We start from the raw sequence: 16,670 nt of genomic DNA, 5'->3' as shown, positions 1-16,670 counted from the left end.
ACCAAATTTGTTACAAATGTCACTTACTGTCTAAAATATCAACGTGTGGAGAGCAGTGGGGGTAAGAACCAGAAACCTCCTATTGACGTGAGGGTGAAAAAGTGATGAGAGAGTAGGTGAGGAAGAGTTGAACGATGAAAGTGGAGGAGATGTACATTGTAGGGGGTGGAGCAGATAGACGAGAGAGGGGAGAGGGAAATGGAAAGAAAATGAGGAGATTCACAGACCGAGGAGAGATGAGGAGATAGAGAAAGTGAAGAGGAGGAAACGAACTTAGGGAGGGAAGAGGAATAGATGGATTGCGTGGGGCGAGAAGGAGATGGACGGAAAGAGGAGAGAAGAAAAGTGCCAGGTAAAGGAAAGAGAAGGAGAGGAACGGAGAGAGGGGATGACAAGATGGCACTGAAAGGAAAGGGGAGGAGATGGACAGGGACATGAGATGGACGATAAGGAGGGAGGAGCAAAGGACAGATAGAGGGGAGAAAGAAATAGTCAGAGAGAGAAGAGGAGGAGGAGGAGATGGACAGCGAGATCTGGGACATGGTAGAGAGGTAGGGAAGACAAGATGGACAGAGGAAGAGGGCAAAAGCGAGATGAACAGAGAGAGGGGCAGGAGGAGGTGGACGAAGAAATGGGGAGTAGGAGATGGCTTAGTGGAAGTGAGGAGAAAATAGAGGGGAGATTGAGATTGACTTGGAGTCGAGGAAGAGATGGACAGAGGATGAAGGATCACATGGGCAGAGAGGGATAGGAGCAGATGAACAGAGAGAGGAGAAGGAGGAGATGGTTAGGGGGGGGGGAGTGGGAGAAGCACAGAAAGAGGGAAGGAGGAGATGTACTGATAGAAGATTGGAATAAATACGTACCCAGGCAACACTGGATACTCAGCTACTTAATATATTATAAACTGAAGCATGCGTTAGGATCACTATTTTCAATATATTCTGTAACTAGTACGATAGCTTACACCCTCTTCTTCAGATGCCGATAGAGTAATTGAGTGAATAAAATTTCCTATCAACGGATCTGGAAATGCGCTCATGTAGCAAATCACACTCCACTACGTCTATTGCTGATGACATAACCGTTTTTTGTAAGAAATGTGCCTCTCTCTGTCAGATGGCTCTCGGTGCCAAGTTCAGATTAATTTGTGATTGCGGGTTAGGAGATAATTACGATTCTTCAGAAATCTCCGCATCAAAAAATCTCACGAGATAAATGAAGGGGATTGAGCGAGCTATTCCTTAGTACTCCAGACGAGTTCAAGCAGCGCATCGAGGAAGCTTTTTGCTCAGTGGCACCAGCAACTTCCGCTTCATCTGCATCTCGTTTAGAAGACGCATTTAGTTGTTCTTTCCGGAAAATGGCCACTTGTTTGAACAGCTTATTTAATAGAACATTCCGCTACCAGAGCATACATCTGGACACAGCCACTTATGTACAGCACGTTGCAACCACGACTAAAACTCTGAACATGTCGAGCTCCGTAATTGAAACTGATAGAAATTTGATCTCAGCTGTAACGTCCATGGTTTCAGAACATCATCCACATTACAGAAAAAAGTAATTCGTATTTCAAAAATTATAACTCGTTGCTATAGGTCACTCTCACGTTTACCAGGCTAAATATTCGTTTCACTTATTTTGTAAGTTATACAGAAGTGTGTATGACGTTTCTCAAAAATGCCACGTCTCTATGATTCAATCATTTCACTAACTTCCTTAGTGCATTATTAATTGCAGTGGTCTTGATTATAATGTAAAGTTATAACAGTTAGAAGATAAAGGGGTTCTGTTGGCTAGAAACCATCCTTTTTTACGCTTGGTAACGATGATGGTGTGCATAAAGCTATATTTAGGAACCATTTATAGTGTGTGCATGATCTGAGGTTGGCTGCTAATAAAAAACATAGGTTTTCATTTTGCGCACAAGACCATTAACATTCATAATAAGCAATACATATTCCGTGTCTCCCTCACTGTACGATGTCAAGTTTTAGAAATTCCTAGTGTGTGATGTATGAGAGTAATGACATGTAACTAAAAGAGAATGTATATTGGGACGTTTTATGATATGATGACGAGTCCTGTCAGCTGTGTTGTGCTGGGCAACCTGGTTCAGATCTGCAGCAACTCTGAAGCCACACCACGAATAACTTGCCTCTCCTTCAAGTAGCAGGAGATACTAAAGTTTATTTACAATGTCGAGGTGCAGATTATGATAAAAGTTCCTTAATCGGCGATACATTCCTTTGGAGAGTATCCTCTTTCAAAAACTGATGTTAAGCACTTACATTCCAAACACCGTCAACAAAGGTAAGGAGTATGAAATAGAATTAAACGAAATGAGAGTTTATACTGAAGTTCTTTTATTTACGTTCAGTGATCGAGAACGGTTAACAACTGACTTTCTGGAATTTGGATCTGTCGATTTCAGGGCGAGCGTCGACTTCAGTCCATATCTGGTTGACCAGATCGTCACTCGGATTCTCGGCAGTGGTGAAGATGAATGTCATCTCATCTGAAAAAGTTGGAAAAATAATACGACACGTGTAGCTGTTTTTCCATAGAATGTTAAGTATGAGTTAAAGCTACGCAACGGGTAATAGGAACAAAGAAAAACAAGGAATATACCTACTTCAATCATGTAGCTTACATACAGCATGAGAACCTTAACAGCAGCATCTGAAAACATTGTCCAGATGTATCCGCGTAAATTTAAGTCTGTTGTCCCCATTGGACTTAGGTTTTTCGGTTTCCTCATTGAGTTTAGATTTCCAAAGTTAATTTTATCACCCGTCTCCCTCTAAAATGCCTATACCTTACACAGATGTTACAGAGTCAAATATCCGTACTTGGTTTTCTGAATTACGTTCTAATAGAGACGATGTCCAGATGTTCAAAACGCACAGCCACTATGTATAGTCTTGATGTAAGTACGTCAAGAGGAGCACTGTAATTTGATACTGTCAGTGTCGTTAACTATTCACTCATCTTCAACAAACTTACGCAGTACACTGGTGATTGAAACTTCCATGCGAGTCTTACGATATGAGTCCTGGAACCATTTTCACTATTCGCATCAAAAATGAGTATGTATCTCGAGACTATGAATATCTTCAATCTACATTCTTAAGCTCGAATAACGACAGTGATAGCAGAGGGAAATTCTATCTCAGAAGGAGGCTTAAAGAGGGTCGTTCTTCGGGAGTATCTGTCGCGAATGGAACAGGAACAGGCAGAACTGTTAGTGATGTGGAAAGAGCCCTCCGCCACGCAGTGAAAGGCAGATTAGAGTATGGATATAGCTGTATGAAACCTTTCATGTCTGGAATAATATGTCTGGATTCAATGTCTGGAATCATAAGAAAAGGTAATGCTACTTAGTTCATTGTACAAAATAACGAAATCATTAATACCAGACACCTGCATACATAAGAGTAAAGTAACAGAATTTTTAATGCAGTCTACTTCACATTGATAATTCAGATTCAATGCTTGTAGCGTTCTGAACTGACACATTGTTACGCAAAAAATATACGTGACAGCGTCAAAAATACTCCTGCAGATACCCCTGCTAACTAGTTGTAAATACGGTGTGACAAATTGCCCGACAGACGAGTTACACTGTGGAAACGCTTTTCTCTTTCGTAGGCTTTCGTTCCAAAGGTTCCGTAAGTCTTCGAATATTGTTGAGTAGGCACAGATGTGAATCTCAGTTTCCTAATGCAATTCGAGTGATGTTGGAAACATATACCTGCACCACTAACTTTATGACAGAAGATTTCTACAGTCGTGAGGCATAAATGTGCAGCTTACCGCCACTTTCCATGCAGAAGTGTTCAATGAAGATGTCTGCGCTTCCATAGACGAGGTTACGTTCAGCAGTCAGCATTTCGCCGTCTGGAACATACGTGTCAAACTGGTAGGTAACTCATTTATAAGATTATGGAACAGCAAAAAATGTATCGTAGACGAACGCAAGTTAGACATTGTTCTCAGTTTGTCTCATCACTGTAGAGCAATAAATAATGCATCTGATTACTTGGCGATGGAATATATTACTGTTAGCAAGCTCTATGACAGGTACTCACACGTGCCGTAGTAGGTACTGTGAAGTCTGTTTCCTTCGATAGTGACGTCGGCGGTGACAGGAGCTCTGAAACGACGTGTTCATAACAAGCTTTGGTTTCACTGTAAAGCAGTATATTTACACATATGTATTACAGTAATGCGAATACAGGACAAGGTATGATTTTTTGATTTTAGCTAACGAACTAAGACCTTTGTAATAGGTATTCTATTGCACCTTAACTAGGCACATAAATTAATTATTTGCACCATAGCCGTCGGTGAAAGTCTCTAAACCTATCCTGTTGGGTAAAATTGTTATAATGTAACAGCGACTGAAAAATCGTTTTATATGTTCCTTTTCTACTCCTATTATTATCTTTCTATATTCTATATTATTCTTTCCACCAGATTAGTCATTTCTCAAATTGATGATTACTGATGAAATACACTTGCTAATTAAAGGAAGTAAAAACGTCAGTTCTACTGTTGTCAGGTTGCGTCTGCGCCTTAGTGTTGACACTGGACACTTTACATTATAAATGATGATGACGTTACATTACAGAACATTCCCCACTTTTGTAATTTCTCGTTTGTCAATATTCGTCAGTTGTCAGTATTTCTCAGTTGTCGTAGAGGTCATGTTGTTGTTTTTGTTGTTGTGGTCTTCAGTCCTGAGACTGGTCTGATGCAGCTCTCCATGCTACTCTATCCTGGTCAAGTTTCTTCATCTCCAAGTAACTTCTGCACCCTACATCCTTCTGAATCTGCTTAGTGTATTCATCTCTTGGTCTTCCTCTACGATTTTTACCCTCCAGCTGCTCTCCAATACTAACTTCGTGATTCGTTGATGCCTCAGAACATGTCCCGCCAACCGATCTTTTCTTCCAGTCAAGTTGCACCACAAATTCCTCTTCTCCCCAATTCTATTCAATACCTCATCATTACTTACGTGATCAACCCATCTAATCTTCAGCACTCTTCTGTAGCACCACATTTCGAAAAATTCTATTCTCTTCTTGTCTAAACTATGTATCGGCCATGTTTCACAATCATAAATGGCTACACTCTATAGAAGTACTTTTAGAAAAGACTTCCTGACTCTTAAATCTATACTCGATGTTAACTAATTTCTCTTCTTCAGAAACGCTTTTATTGCCGTTACCAGTCTACATTTTTTATCCTATCTACTTCGACCATCATCAGTTGTTTTGCTCCCTAAGTAGCAAAAGTCATCTACTACTTTAAATGCCTCATTTCCTAATATAATTCCCTCAGCATCACCTGATTTAATAAGACTGCATTCCATTATTCTCGTTTTGCATTTGTTAATGTTCATCTTATATTCTCCTTTGAAGACACTGTCCATTCCGTTCAACTCCTCTTCCAGGCCCTTTGCTGTCTCTGACAGAACTACAATGTCATCGTCATACTTTAAAGTTTTTATTTATTCTGCTTGGATTTTAATTCCTACTCCAAATTTTTCATGTCGTGTCATATCGTTACAAAACACGAATCATATTCTTTAGGAGTAGCGATGAAATTTTGTAAGTGATGTACTGACACAGGTTTTCCCACATTTTTCTAAATCATTTTAGGTCTCCCACGGTTTGGCCTCAGAGGAACTTGTAGTCGATTATATATTTATTTCTTCTACAGTAGAAATCGTTGATTTATATCAATTTTCAGCTTGTTTTTCAGGTATATAATGACGGCCACAATCCGAACCATTGAAAGTCTCAACGATTTACTTTTCATGGTGCTATTGGGAATGGTTTTGTCTTGCGTTCTTCAGACCTTTGAAGTTATCGAGATATAGCGAGACCTGCAGTTCAGCTTGATCTCCCAGTCACAGTCAACGCTTCTGAAGGTGAAAGAAGCAGTAAGTGTCATAAAAAGTCCTAGGACCGACTGCAGAGCGAAATTCAGATCTTTATCCAGAATGAATGTGAAATGTCCGATGAACTGAAAGTTCCTGACAGGTTAAAACGAATTGCAGGCCGATACACCTACGCCGAAATTTTTTGCCTTTCGCGGGCCATCCAGATAGATTCACGACCAGCCTTACAACATTATCGTCAGAAGCAAAGTTTTCATGTAGTTCGTGAGTCGTGCCTCGATAAGTTCAGTTGAGCAATTGCCCTCAGACGCAAAAGGTTTCGGGTTCGAGTACCGATCTGGGGCTCAGGCATATTCAGCATTTGAAGTTGCTTTGGTCTTGTAGTCTGGTGCTTAACCATCGAGCTAAGTGTGAGGAAGACTCAATAGTAAGAGATTTCCGTCACCATAGCAACGGACGTAGTCTACGTATCAAGTATGGAGGTACTCACGTCGGGTCCTGGCTGAAGGCACCGCTGAGCGTCATCTGGTTAGCAGCCTCGCCAGGGTCCTGTGTGAGGATGAGGCAGCCCAGGGGGTCCAGGACTGACGAAGAGTAGCGGTACTGCTGGTACCACTTCTTGTGGGCCTGCGGACCACACACAACACGTCTCCAGTTGTCTCACAGCCTAGATTCATTTTAAAAGACGTAGAACAGCATTGGAAAAAATATTCATGTGTCATTACAAGGAAACACCGACGAAAAGTAGAAACAGCTTTACGAGAGGAGCATTGCAGCCTTCGTGAAGCTGGTTCTTGGAAGAAAAGGACATTCGTTTTAATTTTTGCCTCTCCCACACTATGGGAAGACCTACGATAAGGCAGAAAGCATGAATAAGTGGAAATACGGACTAGAATGAAACTATGAATTTGTTGAGTGCCATTAGGTCACTGTTCGAAAAGTCTAAAACTGTTATAAACGAAGAGTTTTTGACTGTAAGTCAGGGGCTAATACAGGTGTGTGGCCTATCACCATTCGACATATAGAAACTACGAAGTTTTAGAGTAATCGATTAATGGAATTCTGAAACCTCCAAGGAGATTCACCTGGGAAAGATCAAACGTGTTACCACTGTTTTATTTGTTGAAGCCCAGGTTCTCCTAGCAGACAGTGAAAGCACTATAAGAGAATACGTGTTTACATTGAGTAACTTTTTGCAAACTTATGGCCTGTAAACAAAACAAAGCTAATGGCAGTGGAAGTGAAACATTCACGAAGAGCAAAAATAATGATGGATAACAACAGATAAAGTAAATTCGTCTAAATACCTTGAGGTATAAATATCTGTCTGCAAAACTAATTCAGTTGTGGTTAGAAAAAAAATACATAAAAGTAAATTGTTGTGTATGGCGGTATCTTGACAGAATTATGGGGAAAGAGATAACACTGAAACCACACATGTTGGCCAATCCTGTTCTTGTGTATGGTAGTGAAAACATCATTCCAAGGAGAAGATTATTGAATTGAAGCAGTTGAGATGAGAAATCTCTGACAAATTATTGGACTAACGTTAACATGAACAGTGAGAAGTGAAGACGTAAGACAGCTACTATATGTGAGGACAACAGCAGGATATTACATGCGGTAATAAGATCAGGCTTTACAAGAAAAAAAATGGTGAGACCATATCAGAGAGATGTCACGTGAGTGTCTACCACGGCCAATGTCAAAGTTTAATCAAACTGGAAGAGACGATATAGGATGGTCAATGACACAGAAGAAAGTGAAGAACAGCATTCGAACCAAACGCTGAGCATTGAGACAGTGCCCTGTGAGTGGTGTACTTTGTAGGTAGTACAGTCCCCACATTAAGATACACTTGTGTAGATAAGGGGAACAACGTGCACGGTGTTACTTTGCATCTGACCAGGCGCAGACTGCCAGGTGTCGGGGACTCACCGTGGTGACGCTGAAGGTCTCTGTGGAGGCGTCGGGCAGCGTGCAGGTGTCGGCCAGGACTGCCCCAGCCAGGAGCAGAGGTACCAGCAGCAGGGAGGAAGTCATCATCTGCACAAGAAAATGCCGCCACGTGTGAGAAATCCGTACGGTATTCCTGGAAAGTGAGTCGGTGAGTGAGCCTTAAGTGGTTTAATTCTCTATAACTTCTACCGTTGCTTCTTCGCTTACACAGGAGACTGAGACTAGCACTGGCGACATGGAGTTATGGAAGTCAACGATGAAACGAGCACCGGAAACTAGCTGCATAGCTGCAACAGCAAAACTATCAAGTCTTTCCTCTGATAATCTTAGACCCGCTTCCGTAGCCAAGGTATATATGGCATGCCTTTGCATTCCAATAAACATGCATGACAACAAACCATTGCAGTTTCGGCCTATAATGCCATTGACAAATAATTTTTAATAAATTTTTGAGAACAGTATATATTTTGAAAGCTGAACTAGTCTGCGGCCATATAGATTGTTGCAACTGTCACTTGATAATGGCACAGTAGGACGAAACAGCGATCGTGAATAAATTTTTCAACGGTTCAGGGAAAAAATATTGTCGTTTCTAAATCTTGACTTTGCGATATCATTTGACCCGGAATGAAAGGTTCGAATCCTGGTTGACGTGGAGAAGCCTTCGTCCCGTGTTTCTGCGTCAGAAGTCATTGTCGCCTCCCCAGGGGGTGGGGGAGACAATGCCTGATCGTCAGACTTCGCGGAAGCGTACTGCGTTAAATTTCAAACCCCTTCACAGGAATGAATATGGGATGCTATGATGAATCGTCCGTCGCATATGGACTCTATGCTCGAGCTCCCAATTAGTGACAATTTAAAAGAATAGACGCCATGCCGACACAGCATTGCATCCTCTCCAAAACAAAGATGACTCAAAACGCTACAGGCACCATTCATTGTCAAATACACTAGGCATATACCCTTCAGACACAGCATTCACTGTTCACGAAGGAATGGCGCCGTTGCACGCGAAGTTGGAGAGTGTTTCCAATCAGGCATCTGCACATCCCCTTAGGGAGTCTCCCAGCCCATAATGCAACGCGATGTCACTCTGACTAAAGGGGAATAACCCTATAATGGAGGCGAGTCCAGTTTCCTTTCAAATTCAAGATCTTGTTTCTGCAACTTAGCTTCGACCCTCAACTTAAGCAGGACACGGAAATCTATTTTTGCCCATTTTTAGGGAGAAAATTTATAGAATTTTCTTGACAGTGAGGTTATTATTTGGGAGGTAACGGAGGAAGCTACAAAACGCAAAATGAAATACAAGAAAGGAGCATAGACGATGTATAAGAATAAAAGTCAGCTACTTACTGCTAACGATTGCCCTTTCGAATGATAAACTGTGAGAGCCTCAAAGTCTTTTTATACAAACGCTCCAAACTTTCTCACTACGGCCACACAATACTACCAGCTGAACATACTGAAGAGGATGCGTCAAACGACGCTCTTACGTAATTGATTTAATATTTGTTTATCTGTATGCCTGTTTCGCAGAATATTCAGATATGGACAGCTGTGACCTTCAATATCTACTATTTACACTTCTCGAACGAGCCATAACCACCAGTAAGCAACCTTAGGTGTCATTCTTACTGCTACCAATAAGACTTTACATTATTGTTTGATTCTTACCTCGTACCCACAAAATGCCAATATAATATAAAAAAATAAATTGCTCTCTCCAAACCTGTAGTAGTGTTTCAGGTAGGTGGTTGTTTCTTGCTGAAGGAATAGTTCGGTAGCACTTTAGATTCTTTTATGCTACTTTTGATTACAACACTTTCATTCAGAATGCTATAATTATGTCCTACTGTAACTCTGCACAGTCGTCCGGGGTGACCGAGTGGTTCTAGGCGCTACGGTCTGGAACTGCGCGACCGCTACGGTCGCAGGTTCGAATCCTGCCTCGGGCATGGATGTGTGTGCTGTCCTTAGGTTAGTTAGGTTTAAGTAGTTCTAAGTTCTTGGGGACTGATTATCTTAGAAGTTAAATCCCGTAGTGCACAGAGCCATTTGAACCATAACTCTGCACAAATATTCTGTATGTACATAGCAGCACCTAACTGGTAAATATTTGCTGCAACTCTAGTTACAAGTTCCCCATATTTAAAAAAAATTACCAGATTCATGTCATGTTGCGTGTATATGTTTAGTTCCCACAAGTACGGGATGGGTAAATTAGTCCTTGGGTGAAATCTAGACCAGAGCGTAGCATCACATTTCATACATGGATACTTTCTATGTATATCATGAGTGCAGTTCATCTTTCATTTATTCATTATCTTTAATTAATTTCTTACCTCACAAATTAATACACACTTCTAAAAAACATTTGCACAAAATATTAAAAATATTGGATTACTGTAATTAGCCTACTGATCATGAAAAAGAGATAGAGTTGTCACTATTCGAAGTCCCCGAATTATTCCATAACTGTTGATTCATTATCATTGAAATCGAAAGATCCACTTAAAATCGCTATTAAGAATATGTCCGACTGACTAAATAATACTGGAATACCACTGATGTATGCTTGAATACTGCTTTCACTATTACAGATATAAAGGAACGCTTGATGGACTGCTAGTTGTCACTCTCAGTAACGGGAAATTCTAAAGCGTGCCTCCACGCCTATTGCTGTTTCACCTGAAGACATCACTACAAAACAAATTGCCTTCCCTAAACACATACGTTTCTGCTATGACAGGTCACCTATTTCCGCACACGCAAACACACAGTCACACACACATGAAACAGGCACAAATCACAATATTATTTATGCGACTGTTAGATGGAGAAGTAACGTCCCTGTTTGACTGAATAATCGTGTATCACTATAATTAGAAAGGATTTCTTGTGTAAAACTGAGAATGGAGTGCCTGAAAGAAACAGTGAGGTGGAGTGTCCATCAGAAACAACTTTGGCGTCTTACATATTAAGTTCAGTTTCTGTGAATACATTTTGACGTCAAATGATACAAGTGAACGCATCTTTACACGTGGGTGTAAATTGCAGCGTTACTATATCTAGAGGAAGCATAAAATGAACCCTATTTAACACTTGGCTGTTAATTAAGGATAATTTCACCACTCGAGTTACTGCAGTGCGTCTTACGTTTTCACTGAAGCGGGAATATGTACGGTGGTGACGAGTTGTCGCTTACATGAACACGTCAACGTGATATACGCGATGTCAGAACGCATCAGCTTCGGTTGTCACATGTAACTGGCTAGCAAATCGCACTGTGCGTAAAATTCCTAGGTTAACTTTATTAAAATGCACATTTCTTCCGTCGTCCATACGTCAGTTATGTTGTTATGTCTGTATTACTCATAAATAAAAAAATTTATGTCGCTGTACGTTGTGTAAGACAAACTGGAAAGTACCACGCTCTAGTCGATAAAGATTTGGGCTTAAGAAAGTTCCATTACAAATAGTTTCCCACGTAAGGTAAAAACCTTTTCGCCATTCTCACTTTTTAGTAAACTCCTACGTCATTCTTATGCGATCACTGTTCCTATTCAGTAGCAGAAGCTTTACAACACAAGACCTGAAAGAAGAAAGCGCAAAACACAATACTGCAAATAGTGCAAGCTGTCTTGTGGATAAAACCGATCGAAAAATACCGTCCTCTAAAAGAGCGCAGTTATAAACATGGAATATTATAGAATATTCTTGTATTGAACTAACAACAAAGTAGCAGAACGTCTGAGAAAAAGCGAAGGGTAGTAAAAAATTATTTTGGTCTAGTGAGAGGCAAAGCACTGTTACTTAATCTGTTATTTTACTAATTTACACATCCGCCCTTTACGCTAAGCAGACGATAAAATCTGATGACTTACTTTGCCTCATACCATCCCTTGAAAGCATTAACGTAACTATGTTATTTACTGACATTTAAGTATGACAGTATATATATGCGTTCCAATTGAGAGCCAAAATGGGGTGTCGCGGGTTTGTACTAAAGAGTGATGGCGTCATTTGACGTAGGTGGCGTTCTTGGTCCTATTGGTCCACTTTGAAACGCCCGTTCAGATTATCTAACGCGCTAAATATTGCCCTGCAGTTACAGAGAGACTCCTTAACGTATTTCTTCCACACTATGATGCCACAAACTCTTCACGCTCAACGCTCAACCTCCAACGCACGGTCCGTGTGTCGATGGCTTTACAGTCGAAACTTCGGTAGATGTTCCTGATGTAGTAGGGAGATGAGACTTCCTGGACAATCTGATAGATTCTCACTTTATTTTCACACAAGATCAGACAACACCGTAAAACGTTTGTGGGTAGTATGGTGTCTATTTATTAGTTTCTCACTGCCAGTTTTAATGATTGCTTTCGTCCTCAAAATGAGTGAGTAGTTTGGCAATTAATCTGTCCATCTCCTCCAGCACGAAAACCATATTCTGTCTCTTAGATGAAATAACGCCGTTATATCCTTCGTACAGAGTCTTTGCCGATGTATCATAATTTCATGTTCTTGTGGTGATAACTGCCTGCGATCCAGTTGTCACCGACTCATTGTAAAATTTGACCTGCTATTGTCTTCTGTGGCGATGCTTTCACAAAAGGTTCAGTCTTCAGTCTTGACTCTTGCGGAATTCTCTCTTGGTCTCCAAGTCGTAGTTTATAATTTCAAATAGGTATTTCCTCTTAAAATTTATTAATATATTGTAATTATACCGCCATGACAATCTACTGTGCAATTCTTCATTTCATATGTCTCTCCGCTCCTAAGGAGCGTCCACTATCTGTGTTCAATAATTCTCTTCTCCTAGTTGCGCCTTCCGTCAGCTTCCCTTACGCAAAACACCTCTCTTTTCCACTAATATTGTGACACGTCCCTCTCGTCGGTTTTCACTCTTTAACTTGAATGGTTCCTATTCACTCAGTACTTTCATTTTGCTGCTGTCTACGAGAGCTTGCTCTAACCTGTTTCTGTTTGTCAATACAAGCTCTTTACCAACCTCTGTCTTTGATCATTGTGACAGACTTGGGCGAGACGCTTTGCTCTCGACTAGTAGTATTCTTTCCTCGATGTGGGAGATACGATTCTTCTTGTTTGAAAGTAATATCCCAACAGTCTTCAGAACAATAAGTTCCGACTTGGAAAGGTAAAGTCAAAGAGGCACTTTGTACTGTGTTCTGATTCTGAGAAGTAAGCTGCCTTTCTGTGAACGTGGTCCGCGCTATTGAGCAGACATTACATCGTGTATGGAAACGGGTAAGCGGAACTCCTTTTATTTACTGTGAAGATGGTTAGGTTTAAGTGGCGAAATTAGATTAAGAATATTTGTTTGTGTTACTCGTCGTATAGGTATCCGCTCTCATGTTTGCGCGCATGTAATAGCTTCTCCAAGTTGCAATCACGTACTGTATGGCAGCTGCTTATTGCATCATATGTTGCTTTATTTCACTCCGTCTAATAATAAATTCATCCTCTCCCGAAGTATGAGATTATTTTTTTACGGGGACAGAATTACGTATTTCAGATGGCATTGCTTTGTTTTTTTGATACTTGAAATTGTCGGCTGAAATACCCCTACGGGGCTGTAAAGCTCTTTTCTTGTTTTTAAAGTCAATACATTAGCTCTTAAATACTCGTCTCACAAATTCATTTGTCAGAACCATGTCACTCATTGCTTTTAATCTACTTGAAAGTGCCTGGCTCTCCACCGTCTTGCTGCCTTTATGTAAGTCACAACATCTCTGATGAAGAGACACTCGCCTACAGAGCTGCTGCTGAGAATTATAAACTACAGTACGTAAAATATTTCCACATCCCAATTAAGATTTCGGTGCTGATAAAGGGTGGTTCATAGTACGCTGGATGCTACTGCCACGAGACATTGGGTTGTAATGCCTCACGTAACTATTCAAATGTTATGCAAGAAGGGATTTCTTCATCAGTTTTCCGACTGGTTTCACGCTGCTCACCAGGAATTCTTCTCCTCTATCAACATATTCATTTCAGAGTAGCACTTGCAACCTGCGTCCTAAATTATTTGCTAGATGTATTTCAGCGTCTGTCTTCCTCTACGATTTTGCCCTCTACAGCTCCCTATAATGCCATGGAAGTCATTCCCTGCTGTCTTAACAGATATCCTGTCATCCTGTTACTTCCCATTGTCAGGATTTTCAACATATTCCTCTCCTTTCCAGTTCTACGCAGGACCTCCTCACTCCTTACCTTACCAGTCCATTTAATTTTCAACATTTGTTTGTAGCACCACACATCAAATGCTGAGATTCTCTTCTTAAAATTTCTTCCTCAAATTAAGGTCTATGTTTGATACTAGTAGACTTTTCTTGGTCAGGAATGCCCTATTAACAGTACTAGTCTACTTTTGATGTGCTACTTTCTCTGTCCGTTATTGGTTATTTTGCTACCTAAGTGGTAGAACTCCTTAATTTTCTAAGATGCTACTCCAGGCGGGTGTAAATTGAATGTGCGCAACAGAGAATAATAAACGCTAAAATGAAGATTTGGCCCTGTCTGACTACCTCCGGAAGCAGATCTTAGGATCAATTAATTGTATAAATTACAATCTAAACATAAATGAATGATGAAGGCAACTAATCCTACTAAATGATAAACCTTGTTCCTGCTGATATATTTACTGTAGATTAGAAAAATCTTTATATTACAAAGTTTACATTTCCTAAGGAAAGTTACTAATCAATTGCCCAACTCTGCCCCTTATTATGACTGCGCCGTCGAATATTAATAACTTTAAATGACTGACATCATCTACGTACCAAACACTAGAAGGCACTACGTTCAAAGATGATCTTCGGTGGTGTGGAACTTCAGTGGAAATAAACTAACGTGTCACAGCTGCAGGAATGCAGAAAGCGGTCCTCTGACTAATATATTCTAATACTGTCTTCTCCTCTCTGTGTTCTACAGGTGAGAAACGTGAGCTCCCGGCCACAAGGGCGGAGTTCAGATAACGTCTCAATGTAAGTGTAAGGCAGAGGAAGTGCTCTAAATTACTGACGCTGCATACTCAACGACGACTTACTACCCGGAGGTGAAGTCCAGAATCGCATAGGTTCGCAACAGTACAGTGTCTAACTGTTCTAACTATAAACTCTCCTGAGAGCAAAGACAGCAAGTCCGTCCGTATCAACAAAGCTGATATCGAGCGACCCTCACACACGGGCACTCACAAAGGAAGACCACATCTCTCCAGTGCATGCTTCCCAGCAAGGCTTGGCTTCCCACCATCGTAATTCTGAAAACAAATCATATTCCCGAAACCACGGAATATTCTCCTTCTCTACAGATTCTTCCGAACGCCAACCAACCTTATTTTAGTCGTTTGTCGTCGAGCGCGGAAAGTTTGCGAGGAAAAACCTATACTCGTACAATGGTACGCTTCCGAGTAAAAATAATTGGAAATAACCTACCCTGCGTGGTTTCAAGGGGCCGCTTATTCGTTCCTCTCACCTTCGTCCAAGATTTTCAGCGTTCGGAAGTATTTTCTGGTTGTCCTTCCGGCCCCTACTACAATAGCTGCCGGCCGTCACCCTACTGTGGTCCAGAGCTCAGGTGCCACGACGTCTGTCAAGCTACTTCCTGTGTTTTAGCAGGACCAACACCTGTGCGGGCCTTCCATACAGAGCTTGAGTTGTGCCTGCCGTGTCATCTCCATTGGCGCTCCAAACTCTACTAGTATAGGCAATCATTCATTACACCGTTTTTATAACAAAGACATTCCGTCACCTTTCATGCAATAAGAGTTAACAAATATTTACAAGACGTACGTGACAATGTCAGTCTCCTTTATATATTCATATATACGATGTACAACCTATCACATGATGCCTAATTGTGTTTGTAGATCGCGGAAAAGTATGTGAATGAGTTCTTGTAAGGTGTGAATTTATAGCCACCTTACAATACCCCACATAGTGAGCTGTTTTGTACTAGAATGGGGTAATTCTTACAGTATTATCTCATCCAGTACTAAATCATATACCCATCGATTATCAGTACAAGCTAACTAATAAGAATACGAGGGCAGAGGAACACTTGAATTATGCTATGTTCTTCTACAGCCATTCTGCATTCATTAATGGGTTTACTGCCATAAATTTACTTATTAAATGTTTATTATAGACTGTCTATCCCTTAAGTTAGGAACATTGTTCCGAGACGTGACAATTGGAATATACAATATCAAAAGAATTTAACTAACATTACAAAATTTTATTCTCTTTCAAAAATGGCAGTTCCCAACTTTCTTTAAACTTAAGGCCCATGCTCTCTGTCATTCATCCATCCCTAAGATATAGGTTGGGGCAAGAAATATTAAAGTAAAGTATCGTAATCTTTCCAAAGTGGTCGACCAGTAAATTACATGTGCTTCATTTACCCATTGATATGCAAATCAAGCAGTTATGTCAATTATTCTGGAGGTTATCTATTGGTCATTATACATTTATATAATATTCTGTGAAACATTCTATGGAATTTCGCTTGGTCATATTTATGCTCTTGGCTTACATTGCAGAAGAAAGCATCATTTCACAAACTGATTGACCAAGACTAGTTTTTCTTTACTGTGTATAGTCCTTAAAGATTTCCACACTCTTATGTTCTAAAGCGTTGTTTGACAAACTGCAATTACATTTATTGTGACAATTAATATTTGTAATAAGAATTCGAATCGACCACCAATATTAACTAATATGTTTGTTCAAACTGTATAAAAATGTAATAGATGAAAAACATTGAAACCTATAGT

At 40.4% G+C, this 16,670-nt stretch overlaps 1 protein-coding gene across 1 annotated transcript; it reads right to left on the bottom strand.

Moving 5' to 3' along the window:
• Positions 1 to 2,346: 2,346 nt before the first annotated feature.
• Positions 2,347 to 9,272, bottom strand: LOC126094794 (uncharacterized). Its single transcript, XM_049909360.1, has 6 exons — positions 9,227 to 9,272; positions 7,850 to 7,957; positions 6,402 to 6,538; positions 4,095 to 4,159; positions 3,820 to 3,903; positions 2,347 to 2,521 (listed from the first exon to the last, which is right to left on the bottom strand). The coding sequence occupies exons 2-6, from the start codon at positions 7,955 to 7,957 to the stop codon at positions 2,397 to 2,399; spliced, it is 519 nt and encodes a 172-aa protein (XP_049765317.1). The 5' UTR covers positions 9,227 to 9,272; the 3' UTR covers positions 2,347 to 2,396.
• Positions 9,273 to 16,670: the final 7,398 nt, after the last annotated feature.

The sequence above is a fragment of the Schistocerca cancellata genome, chromosome 8 (assembly GCF_023864275.1).
Source record: "Schistocerca cancellata isolate TAMUIC-IGC-003103 chromosome 8, iqSchCanc2.1, whole genome shotgun sequence".
In the NCBI taxonomy this organism is placed as follows: Eukaryota; Metazoa; Arthropoda; class Insecta; order Orthoptera; family Acrididae; genus Schistocerca; species Schistocerca cancellata.
This window is presented reverse-complemented; position numbering and strand designations above follow the sequence as displayed.

What these genes read in the sequence shown, in the direction of transcription:
- LOC126094794 (XM_049909360.1), bottom strand. Translation starts at nt 7,957, where the DNA reads ATGATGACTTCCTCCCTGCTGCTGGTACCTCTGCTCCTGGCTGGGGCA. An exon ending in GCCTTCAGCCAGGACCCGAC is followed by an intron (nt 4,160 to 6,401) that starts GTGAGTACCTCC and finishes ACGTCGTTTCAG; the next exon opens with AGCTCCTGTCACCGCCGACG. An exon ending in CAGTACCTACTACGGCACGT is followed by an intron (nt 3,904 to 4,094) that starts GTGAGTACCTGT and finishes CGTATGTTCCAG; the next exon opens with ACGGCGAAATGCTGACTGCT.